The sequence below is a fragment of the Thermoascus crustaceus genome (assembly GCF_041956765.1).
Source record: "Thermoascus crustaceus strain CBS 181.67 unplaced genomic scaffold VTN00scaffold_7, whole genome shotgun sequence".
Lineage (NCBI taxonomy): Eukaryota > Fungi > Ascomycota > Eurotiomycetes > Eurotiales > Thermoascaceae > Thermoascus > Thermoascus crustaceus.
In genome coordinates, this window is record NW_027192533.1 from 1,319,200 (window position 1) to 1,338,408 (window position 19,209).

A 19,209-nucleotide genomic window follows, 5' to 3' on the forward strand; every position below is an offset into this window, starting at 1 on the left:
GAGACAGAGAGAGAGAACAAGCAGGACTGATTGAACTAGTATATCTGTCTATATTTCTATCTATTATCTACTTACTTAGGTAACCATCGAACGAACCCGAGACGAACTAAATATATAACTAGGAAATACTGTAATAGATAGAGATCCACCTCGCACGGTTCAATTGAAAAATCAAAGGAAACAGAAGGAAAGAACTTAAAGGAAAATGAGAAAATGACAGCGCAAGCCAGCCCCGAATCTAGTTCCTCTATATCAACTCTTTTCTTTTTTCTAACCTTTTTTCAACTTTTTTCCTTCTTTTTTTCTTTTCTATGTCAACTTGCGGGTAAGATAGAACCTCCCCCCTCTTTCAGAAACTGAGAACAAGGAGATCGTTGAATCGTTGAATGAGTCGATAGATCGCATCGTGGGGAGACGTTTCTCGTGCTTCGCAGATCTTGCAGCTTGAGACAGAAAAGGAAAAGATTTCTAGAAAGAGACGGAAAGTAGATTCGTCCAGCATACAATTGTCTTGGTGTGCAGGCGGTTCTCAAAGAGTTTCAGTTTCAGACGATCCGACGCGGTATATTATTATTATTGAGAATTATTATTGAGATGAATGAAATGTGATCGCAGAAGAGAATCTCGGGGAAAGAATGGAACGCGACAGAAGCTAGGATATCCGGCGAGACGATCATAGACCAAGCGTGACAATGGGGACGTGTATGATGTTCGTCCTGTTCCGCCTCCTTCCGCAGGTTCTGGCAGTGTCTTTATTGTCTTCACTGGCTGGCTTCCGACACGCGAGTGCTTGCTCGATGATCGCATGCAGCAAGGCGGCTTGAGGATTGAGGGCGTCTGATAGCGACCTCGATGGCCGAACCGTGACCGGGGACGGTGCCTCCTCGTCGTCTTCACGCTCGATTAAATATTCAATACTCGGTCGGTTCTTGTCACGTGCATTTTCTAATTGACCAGGGGTCACCGGGATGGTCGAGAAGACGACGAAGGAGTCCGGATGCTCGTCCCTGCTTTCACGGCCCTCGGTGGAACTGTGGTCTTGACCATCAAGAACGTCGTCCCTCAACGAGAGAGCTGTCCACGGCTCGTTGCACATGAACCCGATGACGAAGTCGCGGTTTGTACGAGCGGCAATTAGGCAACTGCGTCTGTACTCCGGGGCGAAGAGGGTGTTGGAAGTAGAAGGAAGACAGAGGACCAGGCCACGAGCGAGGAGTGGGGGAGATAAGACATCGCCCGTGTTGATTGGGGAGAGCGCGCGTCTTTCCTCGACACCATTGCGTTCGTTTTCGTGACGTTCAGGGATGGGAGATGACGGCTCCGAGGGCTCGGTGTGCTGAGTGATGGTCTGAGTGAGGGAGATGACGGAACCCTTTCTTAGGCTTAGCCAAGGGTATTCCGTGCCGTTACTGCCTGTGGTGCTGTCGGGGCTGAGAAACCCAAATCCAAAGTCACGGTTGCCTTCATTTTCGGGTTCGTCCCTGGCATCATTGTTATCATCATCACCAGCATCACTTGCCTCCTCGGGAATTGGGCCCCCTTCAGCCGTGATCTCAGTTGTGATGGTCTGGGAAATTTCCGCCACTGTCTCCCGAGCTGCGCTCTTGAGAGCTGGGATCAGGATATCAACTTCATGCGAATCCACAGCAACCCCTGAGGGCCATGCCGTAACCAACCCAGCCCACGAAGCCATGTTGATATGGCCCTTTGTGTATGTTTTCCGTACGCGGTCCACATGGTTTTTCATCTGCACCCTCGAGTCTGGTCGTTGCTTTCCCACGAAATTCACGGACGAATTCAGGATCCTTCCCCCTTCCCAAATGAGGAAGGCATGCTTCTTTGCTAGCTGGATTAACTTGTTCGCAGTTTCCTCAGACCAGTCGTCGATCAAATCGGCATGTACTTGGAAAATGGCAATATGCGGGCCAACGGCAGAGGCAAGCTGGAGGAGACAGTCTGTGTTGGTGATAGTGTGGGATGCAGATACGCAAACAAGTTGGCCATGAGGTAGACTTCCCTTGGAACGTTGCAGGTTACGCAGGTAAGTAACCTGCGGGTTGACAGGTGCAGGAGACGATGTTGACGATGTAGACATGTTGATACTTGCTTGATTGACAGCGGAGATATGGTTGGAAAGAATGAAGGAAGAAGGAAAGAGAGAAAGAAAGAAGACGGAGGTATAGCAGGAAAGAAAATCTCCGGCAAGTTCAATGGCTAAAAGCTAGAGCTTGCACTTCTTAGACCCAGACCGTAAGACTGACAATCGGTTAGAATCCCCACTTTCCGGGTGAGCTGGCGTCCTAAGCGATTGGCATGGAGACGACTAAGATGAAGCTTGACGGGGTCCCGGGGAATCGGGGATCGAGCCTCAGGAGAGGGCCCAAAAATCTCAGACGGATCTGTCAATGGTAATACTGTACTAGAATGCCTCGCTTTATCAAATTCGAAACACAAAGTGCAATCTAATGTTGCTGTCACTATCCCTGTCGTATGGTACACAGTAGTTCCTTAATATCATCTGTGGTTTCCACTTCTTTGGGATTGGCCGTTTGATTCCCTAACGCTCTGTCACTGTCGCAGAAGCTCTCGATCTTCCAACGAGAGGGCCGGAGCTGCTAGTGTCGGAACTTGTAGCCTATCAGTAGCCATTTAACGACGGTGAGGACAGTGGAGGCCATTGGAAGCAATTGATTATTGGTTTTCTTTTTTTTTTTTTTTTTGTGATATTCCTGCAACCACAATGGTATCGCGCTGCGGAATGTAGAATATAGCTCCCCGTCCATGCTATAATAAACTTAATATGAACCTTTCAGGGTCAAATAATCCAGCATAAAGCAAGCCAAACCCGGAAAACAGGGGCGCGACACGTCAGTAGCCGGATGGAGTCCTTCGAGAAGAGCTAAGCGGCCCGGGCACAAACGGTCCGGATCCTGGGAGACGGTGTGGCCCAGGAACCAGGTGCTAGGGGGGCTGATCCTTGGCGCCAGGCTCTGTACGGCGCCCGGCTGGTCCCATGCAGGGAGGTGAGATATGGAAGACTCAGAACGTTATAACAATCTGTAGGCCCCGAGCTCGCTCGACGCTGCATCGTATACAACCGGCTGGTTCGAGGGAACACGGCTTGCACAGACAACAGAGCAGCCAGCCTCGGCTCGACGCGGGGGGGGGGTTGTCTGCCTGGACCATCCAGAGGTCTCAGGTTCCTCGTGCTTTCTCCGGTGTCATGTCCCGTAGCCGCGGCGGAACCCACCATCCGGATGTAAATAAGGTCTGAATGCCCGCAACGGCGTCGTGGACGGACTCCCCTGTGGCGCGTGCTGGCGTGCTCCACCCGGAACAGGCGTTTAGCCTGTCGGAAGGGGCTTTGGGGTACGTATTGCTATTCCGTACTGCGTATCACTGCCGTGGCCTAGCTCTGCGCAGGCTGCTCCCGGGGAGAGGAAGCATCCGGGGAAGAAGGGAGATCAGAGGATGAGGGGGGGAGAGGTGAAGTTATGTATATGGGACCGAAGTCAGGTATGGTCAGATATGGCTCAGCCGGCCTTGGACGCCGATCGATCGGACTTGCAGCAAGAGAACACGGGGCACGAGACGATCAGTTAGCATGGCGTCGCTAACAGCTGAATAGGGGTATTGTTCCGACAGACGAAGCTGAAGGACTAAGGGAACTTGGATGAGAAGGGATAGGGTTGCCTGTGTGCCTGCGTGCCTGAGGCTGGAGAACCGGACTTAGGGCTCAGGGCTTAGGGCTCCAGCGTCAGGGCTCGGTGCTTGGGCACGTGTCGGCGCCGGCCGCCCAAAGAGGCCTAGTGCTCCTCCCGTGCCTTCAGATGCCGAACAACGTGATCCCAGACGGCGCGGTCAGTTGCTCGAGAGGAGGCTCGGCTTGACGTGCAGTCAGGATCATCCCGATGTCATCTTGAAGCCTTTAATCCAATTTCTTTTTTTTCCTCTGCATCGATTCGTCAAAGAACTGTTCTTCAGCTTCACTTCGAGGTGCCCCCGTGGAAAGCGGTCAGCCCCTTTCTACTACGATCGACTAGTCGAGCCGGAGCGAGCAGTCCCGCAGCAACGTTACCCGCAATCTAAACTTCGTTCTCGAAGAGTCGAAGCCTTCACGCCACCTGTCCTGGCAAGCTCCCATCTTCTTATTGTCGGATTCTCCGGCATTCGTGATTCCAGATTCTTTTGTTAAAGCCTCTCCTTGAGGCGGGTTTTGGGAGTCCTCAAGAGTACCCATCGACTTGCTGTCTTCGTTCCCGTTGCTGCAGCCATGCCTGGAAAAATCCTGCCCACGTTCACTCAGGCCGACATCGAGTCGCACAATACGGCCAAGTCTTGTTATGTGACCCTGGGTTCCAAAGTCTACGATGTCACGTCCTTCATCGATGATCATCCCGGTGGTGGTGATCTGATCCTCGAATATGCTGGTCACGATGTCACGGAGATCATGCGCGACGTGGTCTCCCACGAACACACGGAAGCTGCCTACGAGATTCTGGAAGAATATCACATTGGTTTCATCGCATCCGAGCCGGCCTCGAAGAGCACTGCCAATGGGGAAGCCAAGGAAACTGCCGCGAAAGACGACAGTTCGGCTCCTTCGCGGCCGGTTTATGCCAGCACTGGCATGTCAAGGGAGGAGGACCTGTCTGTGGAAACGGATCCTGTTGCGGATTACCGCGCGCACAAGTTTCTGGACCTGAGCAAGCCTCTTTTCCCCCAGATCTGGTACGGTGGCTTCTCCAAGGAGTTTTACCTGCAACAGGTCCACCGTCCCCGTCACTACAAGGGAGGGGAGTCCGCACCGCTCTTTGGTAACTTCCTTGAGCCGTTAAGTAAGACCGCATGGTATGTCGTGCCAATCATCTGGCTCCCGCTAGTTGCGTACGGAACCGCGATAGCATCATCCGGATTCACCAATCCCCTCGAGCCGGCGGCATATTGGATTTTTGGTCTATGTATTTGGACCCTGGTCGAGTATGGATTGCATAGATTTCTCTTCCATGTTGATAAGTATGGCGACCTAATCCACTTATGTCCTGCTACTTTTGTCGCTAACTACTCCTAGATATCTCCCGGATAACCGGGTCGGAATCACGCTCCATTTCCTTCTGCATGGAATCCACCACTATCTGCCAATGGACAAATATCGACTGGTCATGCCTCCCGCTTTGTTCCTGATCCTTGCTACTCCATTTTACAAGCTTGCGCACACCGTCTTTTTCTACAATTGGTATGCGGCAGTGATGGTGTACTGCGGGGGCATTTTCGGATACGTTTGCTACGACATGACCCACTACTTCCTGCACCACCGCAAGTGAGTATTCTGCCATTGGCTATCTTTCCGGAACTTGGTGTTGACTTGTATACTTTTCCAGCCTCCCCTTCTACTACAAGCAGCTTAAGAAGTACCACCTTCAGCACCACTTCGCCGATTTCGACAATGGCTTTGGTGTCACCAGCCGCTTCTGGGACCGAGTCTTCGGTACTGAGTTGCAGACTCCGCCACCAAAGGATGTGAAGGTCCAATAAACGTGGAGTTGTCAAGTGCAAACGGGCCAATCGCTACCTCTGAATTTCATGTGAATATTCAACGTACTATTGGACACGTTTATAATTCAACTGGCTGATTAGGTGGGGTCTATAACGATTCCACTCTACATGTCTTTTTTTCCTTCTTTGCAGCGAATGTTGGAGACAACAGTGTCCGGACAGATCCTTCCTATTCTATCTGGGGCCACAACTATTCGGCGTAATCTTTACCGCTCCCGTGGGTAGTATCAAGGATCATTGATACTGCGGGACCGCGGGCTGCAGGGCTGCGAGGGTGGCGTTCTTTGGTTTTCTATCTGAACAGAGGCTACAGATACCATCGAAAACTGTCTGGATATATACATCCACTTAATAAATAATGACACCATCATGCGATATGATTAATTCAGAATTTCAGAATTTTTTGTTCTCTTTTTAGTTGCTAAAGGATAGTTTATTTCTTTCGTGCACCTGTTTTCGAAGACGCTATGAGTACAACCGTTTATAACTATTGACTTTTCCAGAAAGATCCCCTTTTTTTGCCTAGATCGTAAAGTATAATTGTGGCTCGAGCCAATCCCACAGAGAAAGGACCCCTGAAGATGATTATCTCTCGTGACCCCAATTCGATAATGATAATGATACTGATAATGGTAGTTAGGTAGTGATAGCGATAGCGATAACTGGAGGATCATACCATTCCCGGAACCCCGAGATAACGTATCCATCCCTTCCCCCCCCTTCTCTTTCTCTCTGGCGTCTCTTCCCGTCCGTGTGAACTAACCACTCAGAGGTAAGTGCGTTGAAATTGAAAACGACGTCGACGCTCGGACTGATGTCATACATGCAGGGGTTGCTCTTGTCTAGTCTAGTCTGGTCTGCTGATTTCTGTGCGAGACTTACTTGTTTATGAGGATTGGTTTCGATTTTGGTTAGCGATTGTATTTTTGTGCCCTTTTGGCGATCAACCTTGTTGTATTGTATCCTATCCTATATGGGGAGGGGTTTTATGACCGGACGTTAAAAGAAGTTGTAGCTCTGTCGTTTGAGAAGTGCAATTGATTAAGAAATTGCAATGCGGTCCGTTTCTGGCGCTGATTCTGGGCCGAATGTCGCATTTACTGCTTTGGGATGGGATATGATGTCCTGTCTCTGATATTTTGTTTTATTAAGACCGTTTTATGAATCCCTGGGTTTTATGGTCTTCAGCCGTCAAGGCACCCAGGGACCCTGAACTTGGACTTCCATACTGATCGTGGAAGTATAGAGCAATATATATTTATGCAAATGGTCGAGATTGCCAGCAGTGTTTCCATGTCTTCTTGGACACGTGGGCAGCGAGTTCAGAAGAACACCAGATGCCGTCGCTGACGAAGTCTTTATCCCGTCCTGATGAAACCATAGGGATCAGCCTCGTTGACTGTAAACACTGATTCGAAGAGGTATCGACATAGATGACAGGTATTTGGTGCGTGCGTGGCATCGGGCTGTCATTGTCACGGGAGACCTACAATTCTAGGCCAAACTCGTGGGGTTTATCTTGAGGAACAGGAAACAAGTAGTATAACTTGCCTTCTAAGTCTGATTTTGAACTGGAAGTTCAGAATGGGTGAATATTCCCACTGGATTCTTCAGACAACTGTATAGGCTCGATTGATAGACAAGTTGACCACGGGGTCCTAATCCCCATGGCTAAGGAGCGTCTTATATACATGATGAGTTCTCTCTGGAAATGCCTGCCTGCTTGCCTGATCGAATGATCATGTCCTCTGATGACCCCACGATCGCTATGATCAATATGATCAAGGTGATCAGGGTCAGTCACGTACATCCATGATCATCCTCGGTGCGTCTATTGTTCCGAGGCTTCCCCGCTCTAGGCCGTAGGCCTGATGACTTTGTAACAGTCATCTCGCACGCGATATGCACTGCTACCCATTCTTCTTGGGGCGGAATTATGTTATAGAAACATGGGTCAGCATGAATCATCGAGCACGTTCTGTCGATGGAGAACGGGAAATTATTAAACGTAGAGTTGAAGAAATAAATTGTTGCGATCAATAGAAAATGGCTGAAGTCGTAAAATAGATATCTATTTTCCTTAAGTGACTTAGGAACCTAAGGTATGGGCTTGACCATTGGATGTTAATAAAGATCCCGCATATTCGCAAAAAGGAGTTGGGAACCTCAAAAACCTGCAGAAAAAAGCTCATAATATGATCTATCAGATGCCAAAAATGGGAGCTAAATTTTCGATGCAAGATGTTAAAGGTGAAGATCCAAGACACGAGGGATTAAGAGATCGGGTGCATGAGGCCATCCAACTTGGATCGACACCGACGGGCACCCCATTGGGAAGCAATACAGCTGTACCTAGTATTTGAGCACTTCTGCACTGCGCCGCTGCCACGATCTCTGCCACACAGCCTTGTATGATTGGGGATGGTCATTAATCTGCACAATGTGCGTCAACTGCGTATGCATTGATGCTTTTGTGCTCACCTTTACTGGCTCAAACACCCCCCGGAAGGCTGAAAGAACTACCCCATGGTCCACCCATACTCCGTGCGTAGACTCCGGAAAAATCTCAGGCTCCCATGTTCGACCCCCAAGTAAGGGGGCCAAAAGTTGAGCTGTGAAGTTCCACACATATCGCGCTCGAATCAGATGTGCTGCTTCTTGCTTCTTGCGCGTCTTTGTGCATTATGGATCTCCCGCCGGTATACCGTCAAAGGAAACGATCTATCCTCGGGAGCCTGATGAAGCAACCGCTTATGCAGTTATCCTAGTTATCCACCCCGGACACGAACCAGCACGGTGAGCTTGTCTCTTTGTCAAGACTCGATGCAGTCCATTTTGTTCCGTTGAAGCAAGGAGGTATGCTGACCGCTCTTTAATCCGGCCAGTGCAATCTTCAGACGAAGACTGTCAGCCAGGAACAGGCTTTATCATTGGTGCCTTTCAAACACGCGAGAGAGGTAGACATGAACTCAATTGTCGTGGATCTGGTTCTCGTGCCAATGATGGTGTTGTCCGATTTTCCAGAAGCCGGAGACATTGGTTTCCCAAATTTTCTCTATCTCAGTATCTTGAGTCTCCTGCCTGCTCAGCTGGTGCCAGAGCCCTGATATGACGCAATCGCACTTGCTATCAGTCGATTCAGGTCGGATATTGTGGGCCGAATGAGGCCGACTTGAACGACTCGGGACTCAGCTTGGCCGTACCGAAGGCTGAGTCCGAATATCAACAACCGAACAAGGTATACACCACCGCTCCACCCCTCGGGCACGGCCCACTGTGAGTCGTTTTCCGATGCAACACGATGCCACGATCCTACCATGCCTCGCGGAGTCTATCGTGCACGCGGTGGAGTTTTCCTCCGTTGTTGGATCTCTTTGGCTAATGAGATCGAGTACTGAGCTGGGTTAATCCCCGCTAATCCCTCCAAGCCTCAGAGATGGGGGTGGCCTCGCGGTGTGTATCCGAAGCATAAAAAGTCGTGCAAGTCCTGTTGGGTATTTTCCACTTCTGCAGCCTTGGTTTTCATTCCTCTTGGAATCGGATTGCGGGAGAGACGCTGTCTAATATGTCCAAATCCAGATACCTCGGCCTTCGGGGCACGCTGCTAAACTTAGCCATTGCTATCGTAGCAGGGCTTGACTTCCTTCTCTTTGGATATGATCAGTACGCCCCGCCTAGAAGGATGCATATCTCGCAAGAAGACTCGTTCCGGCTGACTGTCACAACGTAGAGGTGTGATGGGAGGCCTTCTGACCCTCGGGTCGTTTACGAAGACATTTCCTGAGATTGACCTTACCAAGAAGGGTGTGGAAGGTCTCACTCCTGCACAAAAGTCACAACGATCCAACGTTCAGGATGAGCAGCTGCTATGAGCCTAGGTCTAAGAATATGGTCTGCTGATAATCATTATCAGGCATATCAATTGCTTCATACAATGTTGGCTGCTTCTGCGGTGCTATCGGGTGCATCTGGATCGGGAACATGCTGGGCAGGAGGAAGACCATATTCCTTGGATCGACCATCATGATAATCGGTGCCACTTTGCAAACCACCGCATTCTCGCTCTCGCATTTCATCGTGGGACGAACCATAACCGGAATGGGAAATGGACTCAATACATCCACGGTCCCGACGTGGCAATCTGAATGCTCGAAATCACACAGACGCGGCCAGATGGTGATGATGGAAGGCGCGATGATTTCAGGAGGGATCGCCCTGAGCTATTGGATTGATTTCGCGTTCTCCTTCCTTGACCCATCGAGCGTGTCGTGGAGATTTCCCATAGCTTTTCAGAATTTCTTCGCGATAGTAATAGCAGTGTTCGTTCTGCAACTCCCAGAATCTCCTCGTTGGTTGGTCCTTAAGGGGCGAGAGGAAGAGGCACTGGGCGTTCTCAGTGCCCTTCACGATATGTCAATTGATGACCAGTACCTACTGAACGAATTCGCGTCCATTAAGGAGACGGTCTTGGAAATGGCAAGAGGAAGTTTCAGGGATCTTTTCGTCCGCAACGAAGACAGACACCTTCACAGGGTCATATTAGCCTATGTGAACCAAATGTTCCAGCAGATTTGCGGTATCAACCTGATCACCTACTACGCACCCACGATCTATGAGACCGAAATTGGTCTATCTCCATTCCTGTCGCGCATTCTCGCCGCCTGCAATGGAACCGAATACTTTTTTGCCTCTTTCATCCCTATAATTATTATTGAACGAGTTGGTCGTCGACCCCTCATGCTGATCGGCGCCGCCGGTATGTCGTTCTCTATGATCTGGCTGGCGATATCATCCAGCTTCGGCGGAGACAAATGGGGAATTGTTGCCGCAGCATTCCTTTTTGTCTTCAACACATTCTACGCCCTTGGCTGGCTGGGAATGTCCTGGCTGTATCCAGCAGAGATTGTAAGTTTCAGAGTCCCATTGCTCATTTTCCGCAGGACTAACAACGTCAGCTCCCGCTTCGCATCCGTGCTCCTGGCAATGCGATCTCAACCTCTGCAAACTGGGCATTCAATTTCCTAGTCGTGATGATCACGCCAGTTGCGTTCGATTCGATCCGGTATCGGACATATATTATCTTTGCTGTGATGTAAGGATATTCAATCCCCCAACACGATATGTAAGTGGAACTGACACTTCTCCTTCAGCAACGCCTTCATCGTCCCAGTGATCTACTTCTTCTACCCAGAAACCAAATACCGTTCTCTAGAGGAGATGGACGCCATCTTCCGCAAGTGCCGTTCCGTCTTCTCGGTCGTCAGCATCGCGCGGAATGAACCCCGCCGCTATGGCCGTCACGGAGAACTTCTGGTCGAAGACAAAAATGCCAAAGACCAGGATACCAGCAATCAGACCGCTCCTACCACGACCGAGATCGAGGAGAAATAAAACAAACCAAAGGTAAGACTCCGTAAAACGCGGCCGAAGTAATGTCCATACACATATATACCCTTACCCGACACATGATTATATGAATAAACGAAAGAAACGACTTGGAAATTAAGTTGAATACTAATAAGAGGTGGGTTCACGGTTTGTTCTTTTTTTTTCATCTTTTTTTTCACTGTTTTGGCCGCTCGACGGATGCATGCAACTAAGCTGTGCTATCTTGCAGGAGCAAGGAATACTCGTAAGCTGGCATAACCTAAGTGGTTGCTGTGACAAGGCTGATTGCTTCTTCTTAGTTCCCATTGATTCTTTGTCTATTAGAATGGAGACGTTGGAGGGAAGAAATTTTTACAGGGATTTCTGCCTTGGGCAATTCTGGCCACTCAAATCACTATGAAAATAAGAACAAGGGGGGAACACCTTCCGACCTAGGCCATGGAAACGCGAGTCATTGTCAAGGCTGCTCTTCCCTGCTTTGTCCTTCGCAGCTCCTTTATTCCGAGATATATATATTGGACTAGAGACCAAGAAAGGGTAATAGACTTTCAAAGAGCCTTATCGTAGCTATAGGACATAATAAGCCATCAGTCTACTTCATCAAATCTTTGCCTCGGCCGCGGTGGACTTGGATGCTGCGGCGGATCACCATCATTGACTAGCAGCCTCCATCCTTTCTGCCAAATGGGAAGGCTACAGCAATCGGTTGTCCTGTACAGCTTGGACTGTGGGGCCTTTAGCATGCTATAAAGCAACTCTGGAGATAACAAGATAACTTGCGTAGCCTTGTTTCCAGGTGGTCCACAGTGAGCCAGACATCATGAAATCCAACAGGGCAACTTGATTTCGCGTTGGTTTTAAGAAAATCCTTCAAGGACGCATGGGGTACCGTTAGATGGCACATGTCAAGCTGGCGGAGACTCAGTACGGTGTGGGAAAATAATTCCAATGGAGAGCCATCTCCGCTCAATGTAATCGAGTAGCTCTTAGAGTAAAAGTAAAGACTAGAGACTTACCTGAAGATCTTCGAGAGAGCTGTCGCCAGGAATCCTCCGACTATGCCTGCCAAAGGCTTTCATGAAATGGTAGCAGAGCTTGACCATCTTCAAGGGACAGGCATGAATATCGAAATGATATGCCAGTATACAATCAACAAGCTGTTTTATTAAGTGTCAGTAACATGTAAAAAAAACTGTAATTCAAGGAATCCATATACCCATATACAATATCCTGTCCGTCTTCTTATCTCTAACCAGATCCAATTCTGATCCATCCATTTCTCCAATTAATAGTTCTTCCTTCTGACTACCAGGCTTGGCAAGATCCACCTGTGATAGCAGTGGAGTGCACTAAGCCTTGACCCTAGTGCTAGTATGGAGCAAGCTACAAGACGGCGATACGCCGGCGTCAAGCAGAGTATATAAGATAGCGAAGGATACCAAGATTTAACGATCCGCTGATTCCTTTCTCACAGGAATCAGCCGGTTTTTATAGATCTATCTGCGAGGTCATTCTAAGTAGATTGTCTTAATACAGCCACAGACATAATCTAATTGATGCAGTGATGGGAAGAGGTCTTGCAAGATAAAAGTGGGTTCTGTGTTGAACTTGTCCCATATAAGATCTTTGCTGTATATCAGGAAACCCATGCCACAGGAGAACATGCCTAGGATAGACCCTATTGACAGGATTTACTGGATCCCCTTGAGTTATCAAGGTTGCCTTTTTTTTGATACTAATTGCCAAAGACAACTTGTGGCATCTGTCTAGAAGGTCACATAATCTGTTTAGTTCTTTTGTGACTTGCTGCTCAGCTTTCTTGCAATGTTGTTGTTCTTCCTCTAGAAGCCAACATAACCTATTTATTTCTTCATGTGACATCTCCAGTTCAAAATTATCTTCCTCCGTGAGAAGGAGGGCAATGGGAGGGGTAACAATGAAAGTGGTTACTGTTTATGTGAGACGCTGGGTGCCCTACACTTAGCTGTTTAGGGCTAGCTAACACTGACATTCTGGCATGTACAGTACAAGGAGCGTCAGGCTGCACATGACACATACTGCCACCCCGATCGAGCTGTGGACTTCTGAGAACACAGGACAGCTGCACAGCTGGGATCAGCTAAGACAGCAGTCAAAGAGGCTGTGCTCAATAGAATTGTGTTCTGTGAACCAATGAGAGAACAGCTTGAACTGCGCAGCACTGCGGCTTGTCTGGACAACTTTCAAGGTCCTTATACAGATCACCAATGGACGTTCAATTCAATATCATGGCCATGTGTGGGCATTATGAAACTAGACTCCTGCAGCTGAGGGCGAGCCGATCTGGATCAGGATCTAACCAGTGTCTCTCATCTGGGGAGCTGTGGGGTGCAAAGTTCAGGCTGGGTGACATGGCATGACTATTATCACACAATCCTGGGTGATTGATCCCTCAGGCATCACCCAGTGCTCACACCGGTGAGAATTGGCCGCCTGTAAGCCACGCGCTGGGCGGTTAGTAGTTGGGTGGGTGACCACCAGCAAATCCTGTCTGTTGTATGTTTTTGATCCTTTTCTTTTTCTTTATTTTTGTTTCTTTTTATCTTCGAATTAAGTGAAAATATGTGAAGCTTGTGGCATTTGAGGCAATAGAAGCTTTCTTATTGAGGTAACACCTATATTGAAGTATATCATAAAGAGATTGGTATCCCCCTTTGACGGAGATCTCCGAGACATTCAGATCCAAATTGGTGCAGATAAGACTGTTATGATGTTGATTGATTCTAACTCTGGTTAGGTAAAGCTTAGGTTAACCCACATTTCAATTCAACCCACATGTATCTGTTGCATTATACACCTAAGTAACAGATCTCCTGTATGACTATCCAGTAAAGGACTGTGTGTAGTGGTCATTCAACATATAAACCATCTTAAAGATAAAAGGATTAGGTCTTAGTGTAGCCTTAAATTTAAAATATGTTGAGAACTGCGACAGCTACAAGCATCTGAGCACAGTGAGGATGCAAAGTATGCATACTAAGCTAATGTGATTAGCGCACCACGTGATCACATGGTCCGGAGCGGTGAAACAAACGTGGCGAACCCGGAAGCATTTCCACAGGAGGGATCCAGCTTTCACGGCAATGTAGCTTTCAAATCCTGAGCCCAGCAACCTGGCACGTCTGCCTGGTGCTCGCTTCTGTATTCTCTGGCGCACCACAAATCTATTTCCTTTTTATTTCCTGAAGCTGACCCAAAAGGTTACCACAACACAGCGAATGCCATGGTCCCATCACCTAGTGATTAGGTAACCAGGGAACTCGAACCGACCTCTGGGATCAGCATCCTAAACAGATATGGGCGTCTGTCGTGGATCAATCAATGCTTGTTCTCAACGATGAAATGCTTCAGGAGCTGAAGGTCCAATACATCCCTCTCGGCCTCGACCTCGAAAAACTAAGCCCTAATGGCGATTTCGACTTCAAGCCATGGTTCTTCAGGCCTTGCCCTATGATGGTACTCGACAATTACCCTGTTCTCCCTGAAGAAGACATGGATGACGACAGCAAAGAATTTCTGGACTTCACGGACTTCAACCCAGAAAAAGAAACCGAGGAAACTTTTAGGGTCGGTGCCGTTTATTGGAATCCTTACTGGTGTGCATGTGAAATCGGCGATTATCTCGAGGGACAGCTAAGAAAACTAGGACTTGGTTGCTAAGTCGAGGTAGAGTACACTACTATATCATATCTTTCATCACCCCTCCTCTGCTGCGTAGTAGCGGATTGCTATTTTATACCCATGTCATTTTGAAGCTATTGCAGGGTACCCAGACACTATAATAGGTCACAAACCGCCAGCTCTGAGATAGCCTAGACTGATGAGTATCCTCGCAGAGGCAGAATTGCATTATTATAAATATGGATGATCTCTTATAAGTAGGTCTAAAGATGAGGATTCACTCTGCTTACCGTAAAGAAGTATAATATAACATAATATCAGGCCTCTTATAGATATATAATAAGACTATCCTAAATGTACTGCTGAGAATCTAACTAATAATCCTATTTTAGCCAGCTGCTGAAGCTGTAAAATATACAGTGTAGTGGAGCTATAGTACGGAAGACCTATTTAGATATTGTACCGACTTGGGGTGGGTGCCGAACCACCCCACTAACTATACTGGCTTGCCGCTTTTGCTATATTGCAGTCTGGGCTGGCCTTGCATGCATAGGGTCAGTTGAAGAGAGTGCAGAGGCTAATAACAAGATAAGCTTCTATGTGAGAAGAATATTCGGTAGATCTCTCACAATATACTGGAAGGAGTTTACATTAGTAAGTGGTATTATGTTTTAAATGTTTTTTTATTCTGAAAGGAGAACTTACGTCGCGATATTTCCCCGCCATCCTCATTTTCAAAAAGCATTTGAACGCCATAGTATCCTTCAAAAAGTATCCATATATTCTCCCACCTGCAGTATTTCTGTCAGCCCCCAAGACCGTCAACAGTTCTTCCGAGATGATATTCCATCCACCACCACCACTCCCTTCAAGACCCAACGCGTAAAGGAGATACCCAACGTGGTTCTGCAGCAGAGCATGATGGACTTTGTTTCAGACCTGTTCCAGATCATCAGTCAGAACAGCACTGCCCGGAGGGATTGATTTGATCTGCTCAAAACCGTGTTTCTGTAATGTCAGGACATGCAGCCTGATGCCACCGAAGTTGCGCACGGCGAACCCCTTGACCTCCTTTGTCTGAAGGCAGATCCGGATGACGATATTCTGACTGTGGGATTCCAATCCGATTCCGTGGCGAACTAAGGGCGGTAGGACCAGATTGAACAGACACACGACATATCTATTTTTTCCCCAGAACAGTTAGCGATACCACAGAACAGCCTCACTGGGATAAGAGATGTGAATCATCAGAGGACCTCCTAAACCAATGTCATTTTTGATCCGCAGTCTCAAGACCAAACAGCCTTTCTGCGTACGTTCAATTGTCATGGGGAGACTGCTCGATTAATGCCGCGGCGATCACCAGTGCCTCATCATTCGCTCTCACCCCGCGGTTCCAGGTCTTCTCACAGAATGCACAACAGATGCCGCGCCTTGTTGAAATCCTGCTGTCTTCCTGTGACGGCTGCCACTTCCTGAAACACCCAGAGATCGGGAGGGAGTAGTTTCTCGAGCAATTCCATCAGTATTGGTCCTGCAACCGTTGTCCAGGGTGTTATGGTTCTAAGTGCAGATGTGATCTGGCATGCCAATGAAAGCTTGAGATTATATCCAAACTGTAGATTCGGTCACAGTGTGAGTGTCTGCAGGGAAGCCTGGGCGTCCGCACAGTTTGGCACTGACTTGATGAGGGATGCATTTGGGAAATAAAGGGAAACGGAGGGTAACTGCTGGGCAAGACAGGGAACAATGATGGTATCGGCGCTGGGGGCCGTTGGGACTTCGAGCCTTTGGAGTAGTGGTTGGAGCATTTGCTCAAATGGACCCGAAAGCCACAGATCGTCTTGAGGGACTGATACGAATGCTATAGTGGGTGAGAGCATTGCTGGCAGGTCTTCTGGAACTACAGGTTTAAGTGGCGCAAGTGCGTAGCACAACCGATGAAACTACCATACCAGAATTTTTATATTTAGTCAAATGTCAGACTGTGCGAACCTAGTAATCTGAGGGTATGATGAGGAAAGCTCTGATTATTCGAATCTAGCTAACTAACTGACTATTTATCTCATGGAATGAGGGATTAAGACCTTCCAAATATGATATATCAAGCGATTCCGAAAGATATGATGTATCGATGTGATATACCGAATATTGTAAGGATCTTTGAGATAACTACCTGGATCGGCGTGTGCTGACTAGGCTGATAGGCTTCTTGGCATACCACTAGGTTATAGTGGTAATATTCGGCTGACATCAAATAACACACTGAAGAATAGATCGCTCAACATACTGGATGGGTCGGGTGTCTGAATACGAGCGACTTCTCCCAAGAGACCATCGGAGAATCCAAAGATAACAATTGACAAGTGATGGCAATCTCCAGCCATTTCTCTGTTCCCGCAACTCAGCGATGATCTCGATACTAGGTACCTAGTTTTCCAGACTACTGACCTTGGTTGTCAGCAGTGTTTCATAATTCGCATGCAATCTGTTTCAGCATTGTTTCTCCTGCAACATGTACAAACCAGGGACGCATGAAGAGAAAAACAGTCTCCAGATCTAATTCCTCCCTTTCAAAAAGGGTGTCTTCTACTATGACAGGAGCTTCTATGCTGTCGGGTCGCACAAGGGATATCACTTGGCCATTCTGGACCTCAATGCATGTGCCCGGCCGAAGACACACTTTCACCCATCTGGTAGGCCAACTATCTGTGGGAGTCTCATTGCCGTGAAGACACAGCTGCTGTTGCCTTGTGGATTCTAAAATTTCAACTGCCATGGATGCTAACCCTTCGTTGATAATCTGGGACAGAAGACGTTTTGTGGTTTCAAATAGAGCTTGCTTGCGCCATGGTAGGATGGCCATGGTGCTAGGAAGAAAAGCAACGATGTTGGTTCGATCATGAAAGCCATACAGAGTACAAATATATAAAATATATAGTGCCCCACTTTGGGCAGCTTGCTCCAAGTTCAAATGATGACAACTACACTAATCAGCATTGGTCAACTTTCCATACACGGCACTTCATTACTCAGCTCCTTGATGATCTCTTAACCACACATTCTACATGTGATGAAATCTAAACTCATTGACAGGTGCGGGGAGCAGGTATCCGTGCCCAAGGGTCTAACTTTGTTGGGGCAGGCCAACCCTACTTTCCGGCAGAAATCGCGGTGCAGAAGGCTACGTTGTCGGAGTCAGAAGTGATTGTCATTTCTTGCATTGGTTGTATGTTCACTGATAGAGTTCACAAGTGGGTTGAGTTGGGTTAACAACTCTACCAATATTATATTTTGTTGCGAAGCAGGGAAGGTTATGCTCATATAGGTGCTCTACTTGCGGTGACAAGACAGTATATTGACTGTAGGTTGCGAACCTAGCATCCTCACCTATTGCATATGGATGTCTCTCTACTTTTTGTCTAGCTACATAACACATGGCAGTTATCTATTGTGTGATTTAGTGTTCGTCTTACATGAAAGGTGAATTCTAGATTTCTCATTCTACATGTCTATTTGCCATTTATAAGCGGTCTTTATGGGTGAAGAAGTATAACTAGTTAGCTTATCTACTTATAATAGGTAGAAGAGACAGCGAAACGAACAAAAAGGCAACGCTACCAATCTGTTCCTGCAGGATTCCGACCTTGTACTCCATCATACATCCTTTGTGTCCTTCCTAGGTACCTTCTTCGTCATATACCTTCTTACTTTTTTGGTTGCAAAACCGAAACCGCTTGGTTGGCCGTGTCAAAATAGAATTTAATAGTGTGGAGGAGGTCTGCTACGGCTGTGGGGTACGGATTATGGTTATCTGTTTAACTCATCGGTTTTTGAAGGCGGGTGGAGGACTGATTCTCCGCCGGCTTATTAGCACTCTCTAAGTCAATCCCTGGCCCCGTCATCATTGCATCTGATAAAATCTTAGCAGTAGGAGATGGAATCGGTTTGCAGGAAAAGCCTTTTGGAGGAGAATATTGTACAGAAGGGAGTATTGTATGTGGAGTTAACTGCCAGCTGGGTTTATATTCCATACTTAGTAATTGCCCACTCCAGTTCTTTGGAGATTTTCCCTGAGATGTCTATGGCTGGTAATAGGTATTAGGGACATTGACAGCGTTTCACCTTCTCACAGGATAGAAGTGGCTGTGTCTCTGCACCAATGCAGGCTGCCGCCCTTGCAGCTCTGCTGTACGCGTACAAGGGAGAGGCATGTCGTGTTCAGTTGCTATTTGAAGTATAATCCGAAGCTGCCGCAGTGTACAGTCAATGGGGTCTCATGTGCCAGTAGTTTCTTTATTGGGTCGGGATATCGGACGGTGACTTCCTTGTTTGAAAAGACGGGTTTTTACTTGCGCTATGTACGATTCTTGATTATTATTATCTCGTCATCTGGACGAGATTCATCGGTTTTTAGTTCTCTAGAGTCACTCATCAAGTCCGTTTACCGTTGATGATAGAGCAGCGAACACCACAAGACAACTTGCGAGTCGAAGGGAGGTCGAAGCCTATGAAACAAGTGTTGGACTCGCCTTGAACAGTGCTAACACATGGGCTAGATCGACTGGAGATGCGTCAGAGACGGATATTATGGTGTTTGGGCTC

The 19,209-nt window shown here is 47.7% G+C and overlaps 4 protein-coding genes across 4 annotated transcripts; 3 read left to right on the forward strand and 1 right to left on the reverse strand.

Moving 5' to 3' along the window:
• Positions 1-673: 673 nt before the first annotated feature.
• VTN00DRAFT_9458 (uncharacterized protein) lies at positions 674-2,095 on the reverse strand (the record flags this gene model as incomplete). Its single annotated transcript, XM_069436420.1, has 1 exon — positions 674-2,095. The coding sequence occupies one exon, from the start codon at positions 2,093-2,095 to the stop codon at positions 674-676; it is 1,422 nt and encodes a 473-aa protein (XP_069285043.1).
• Positions 2,096-4,273: 2,178 nt separating this feature from the next.
• Positions 4,274-5,535, forward strand: VTN00DRAFT_9459 (uncharacterized protein; the record flags this gene model as incomplete). Its single annotated transcript, XM_069436421.1, has 3 exons — positions 4,274-5,016; positions 5,072-5,320; positions 5,382-5,535. The coding sequence occupies 3 exons, from the start codon at positions 4,274-4,276 to the stop codon at positions 5,533-5,535; spliced, it is 1,146 nt and encodes a 381-aa protein (XP_069285044.1).
• Positions 5,536-9,121: 3,586 nt separating this feature from the next.
• VTN00DRAFT_9460 (uncharacterized protein) lies at positions 9,122-10,947 on the forward strand (the record flags this gene model as incomplete). Its single annotated transcript, XM_069436423.1, has 5 exons — positions 9,122-9,219; positions 9,287-9,369; positions 9,470-10,461; positions 10,512-10,648; positions 10,707-10,947. The coding sequence occupies 5 exons, from the start codon at positions 9,122-9,124 to the stop codon at positions 10,945-10,947; spliced, it is 1,551 nt and encodes a 516-aa protein (XP_069285045.1).
• A 3,357-nt stretch (positions 10,948-14,304) lies between these two features.
• Positions 14,305-15,747, forward strand: VTN00DRAFT_9461 (uncharacterized protein; the record flags this gene model as incomplete). Its single annotated transcript, XM_069436424.1, has 2 exons — positions 14,305-14,550; positions 15,625-15,747. 2 exons carry the CDS (start codon positions 14,305-14,307, stop codon positions 15,745-15,747), a joined length of 369 nt encoding a protein of 122 aa, XP_069285046.1.
• Between the last annotated feature and the right edge of the window lie 3,462 nt (positions 15,748-19,209).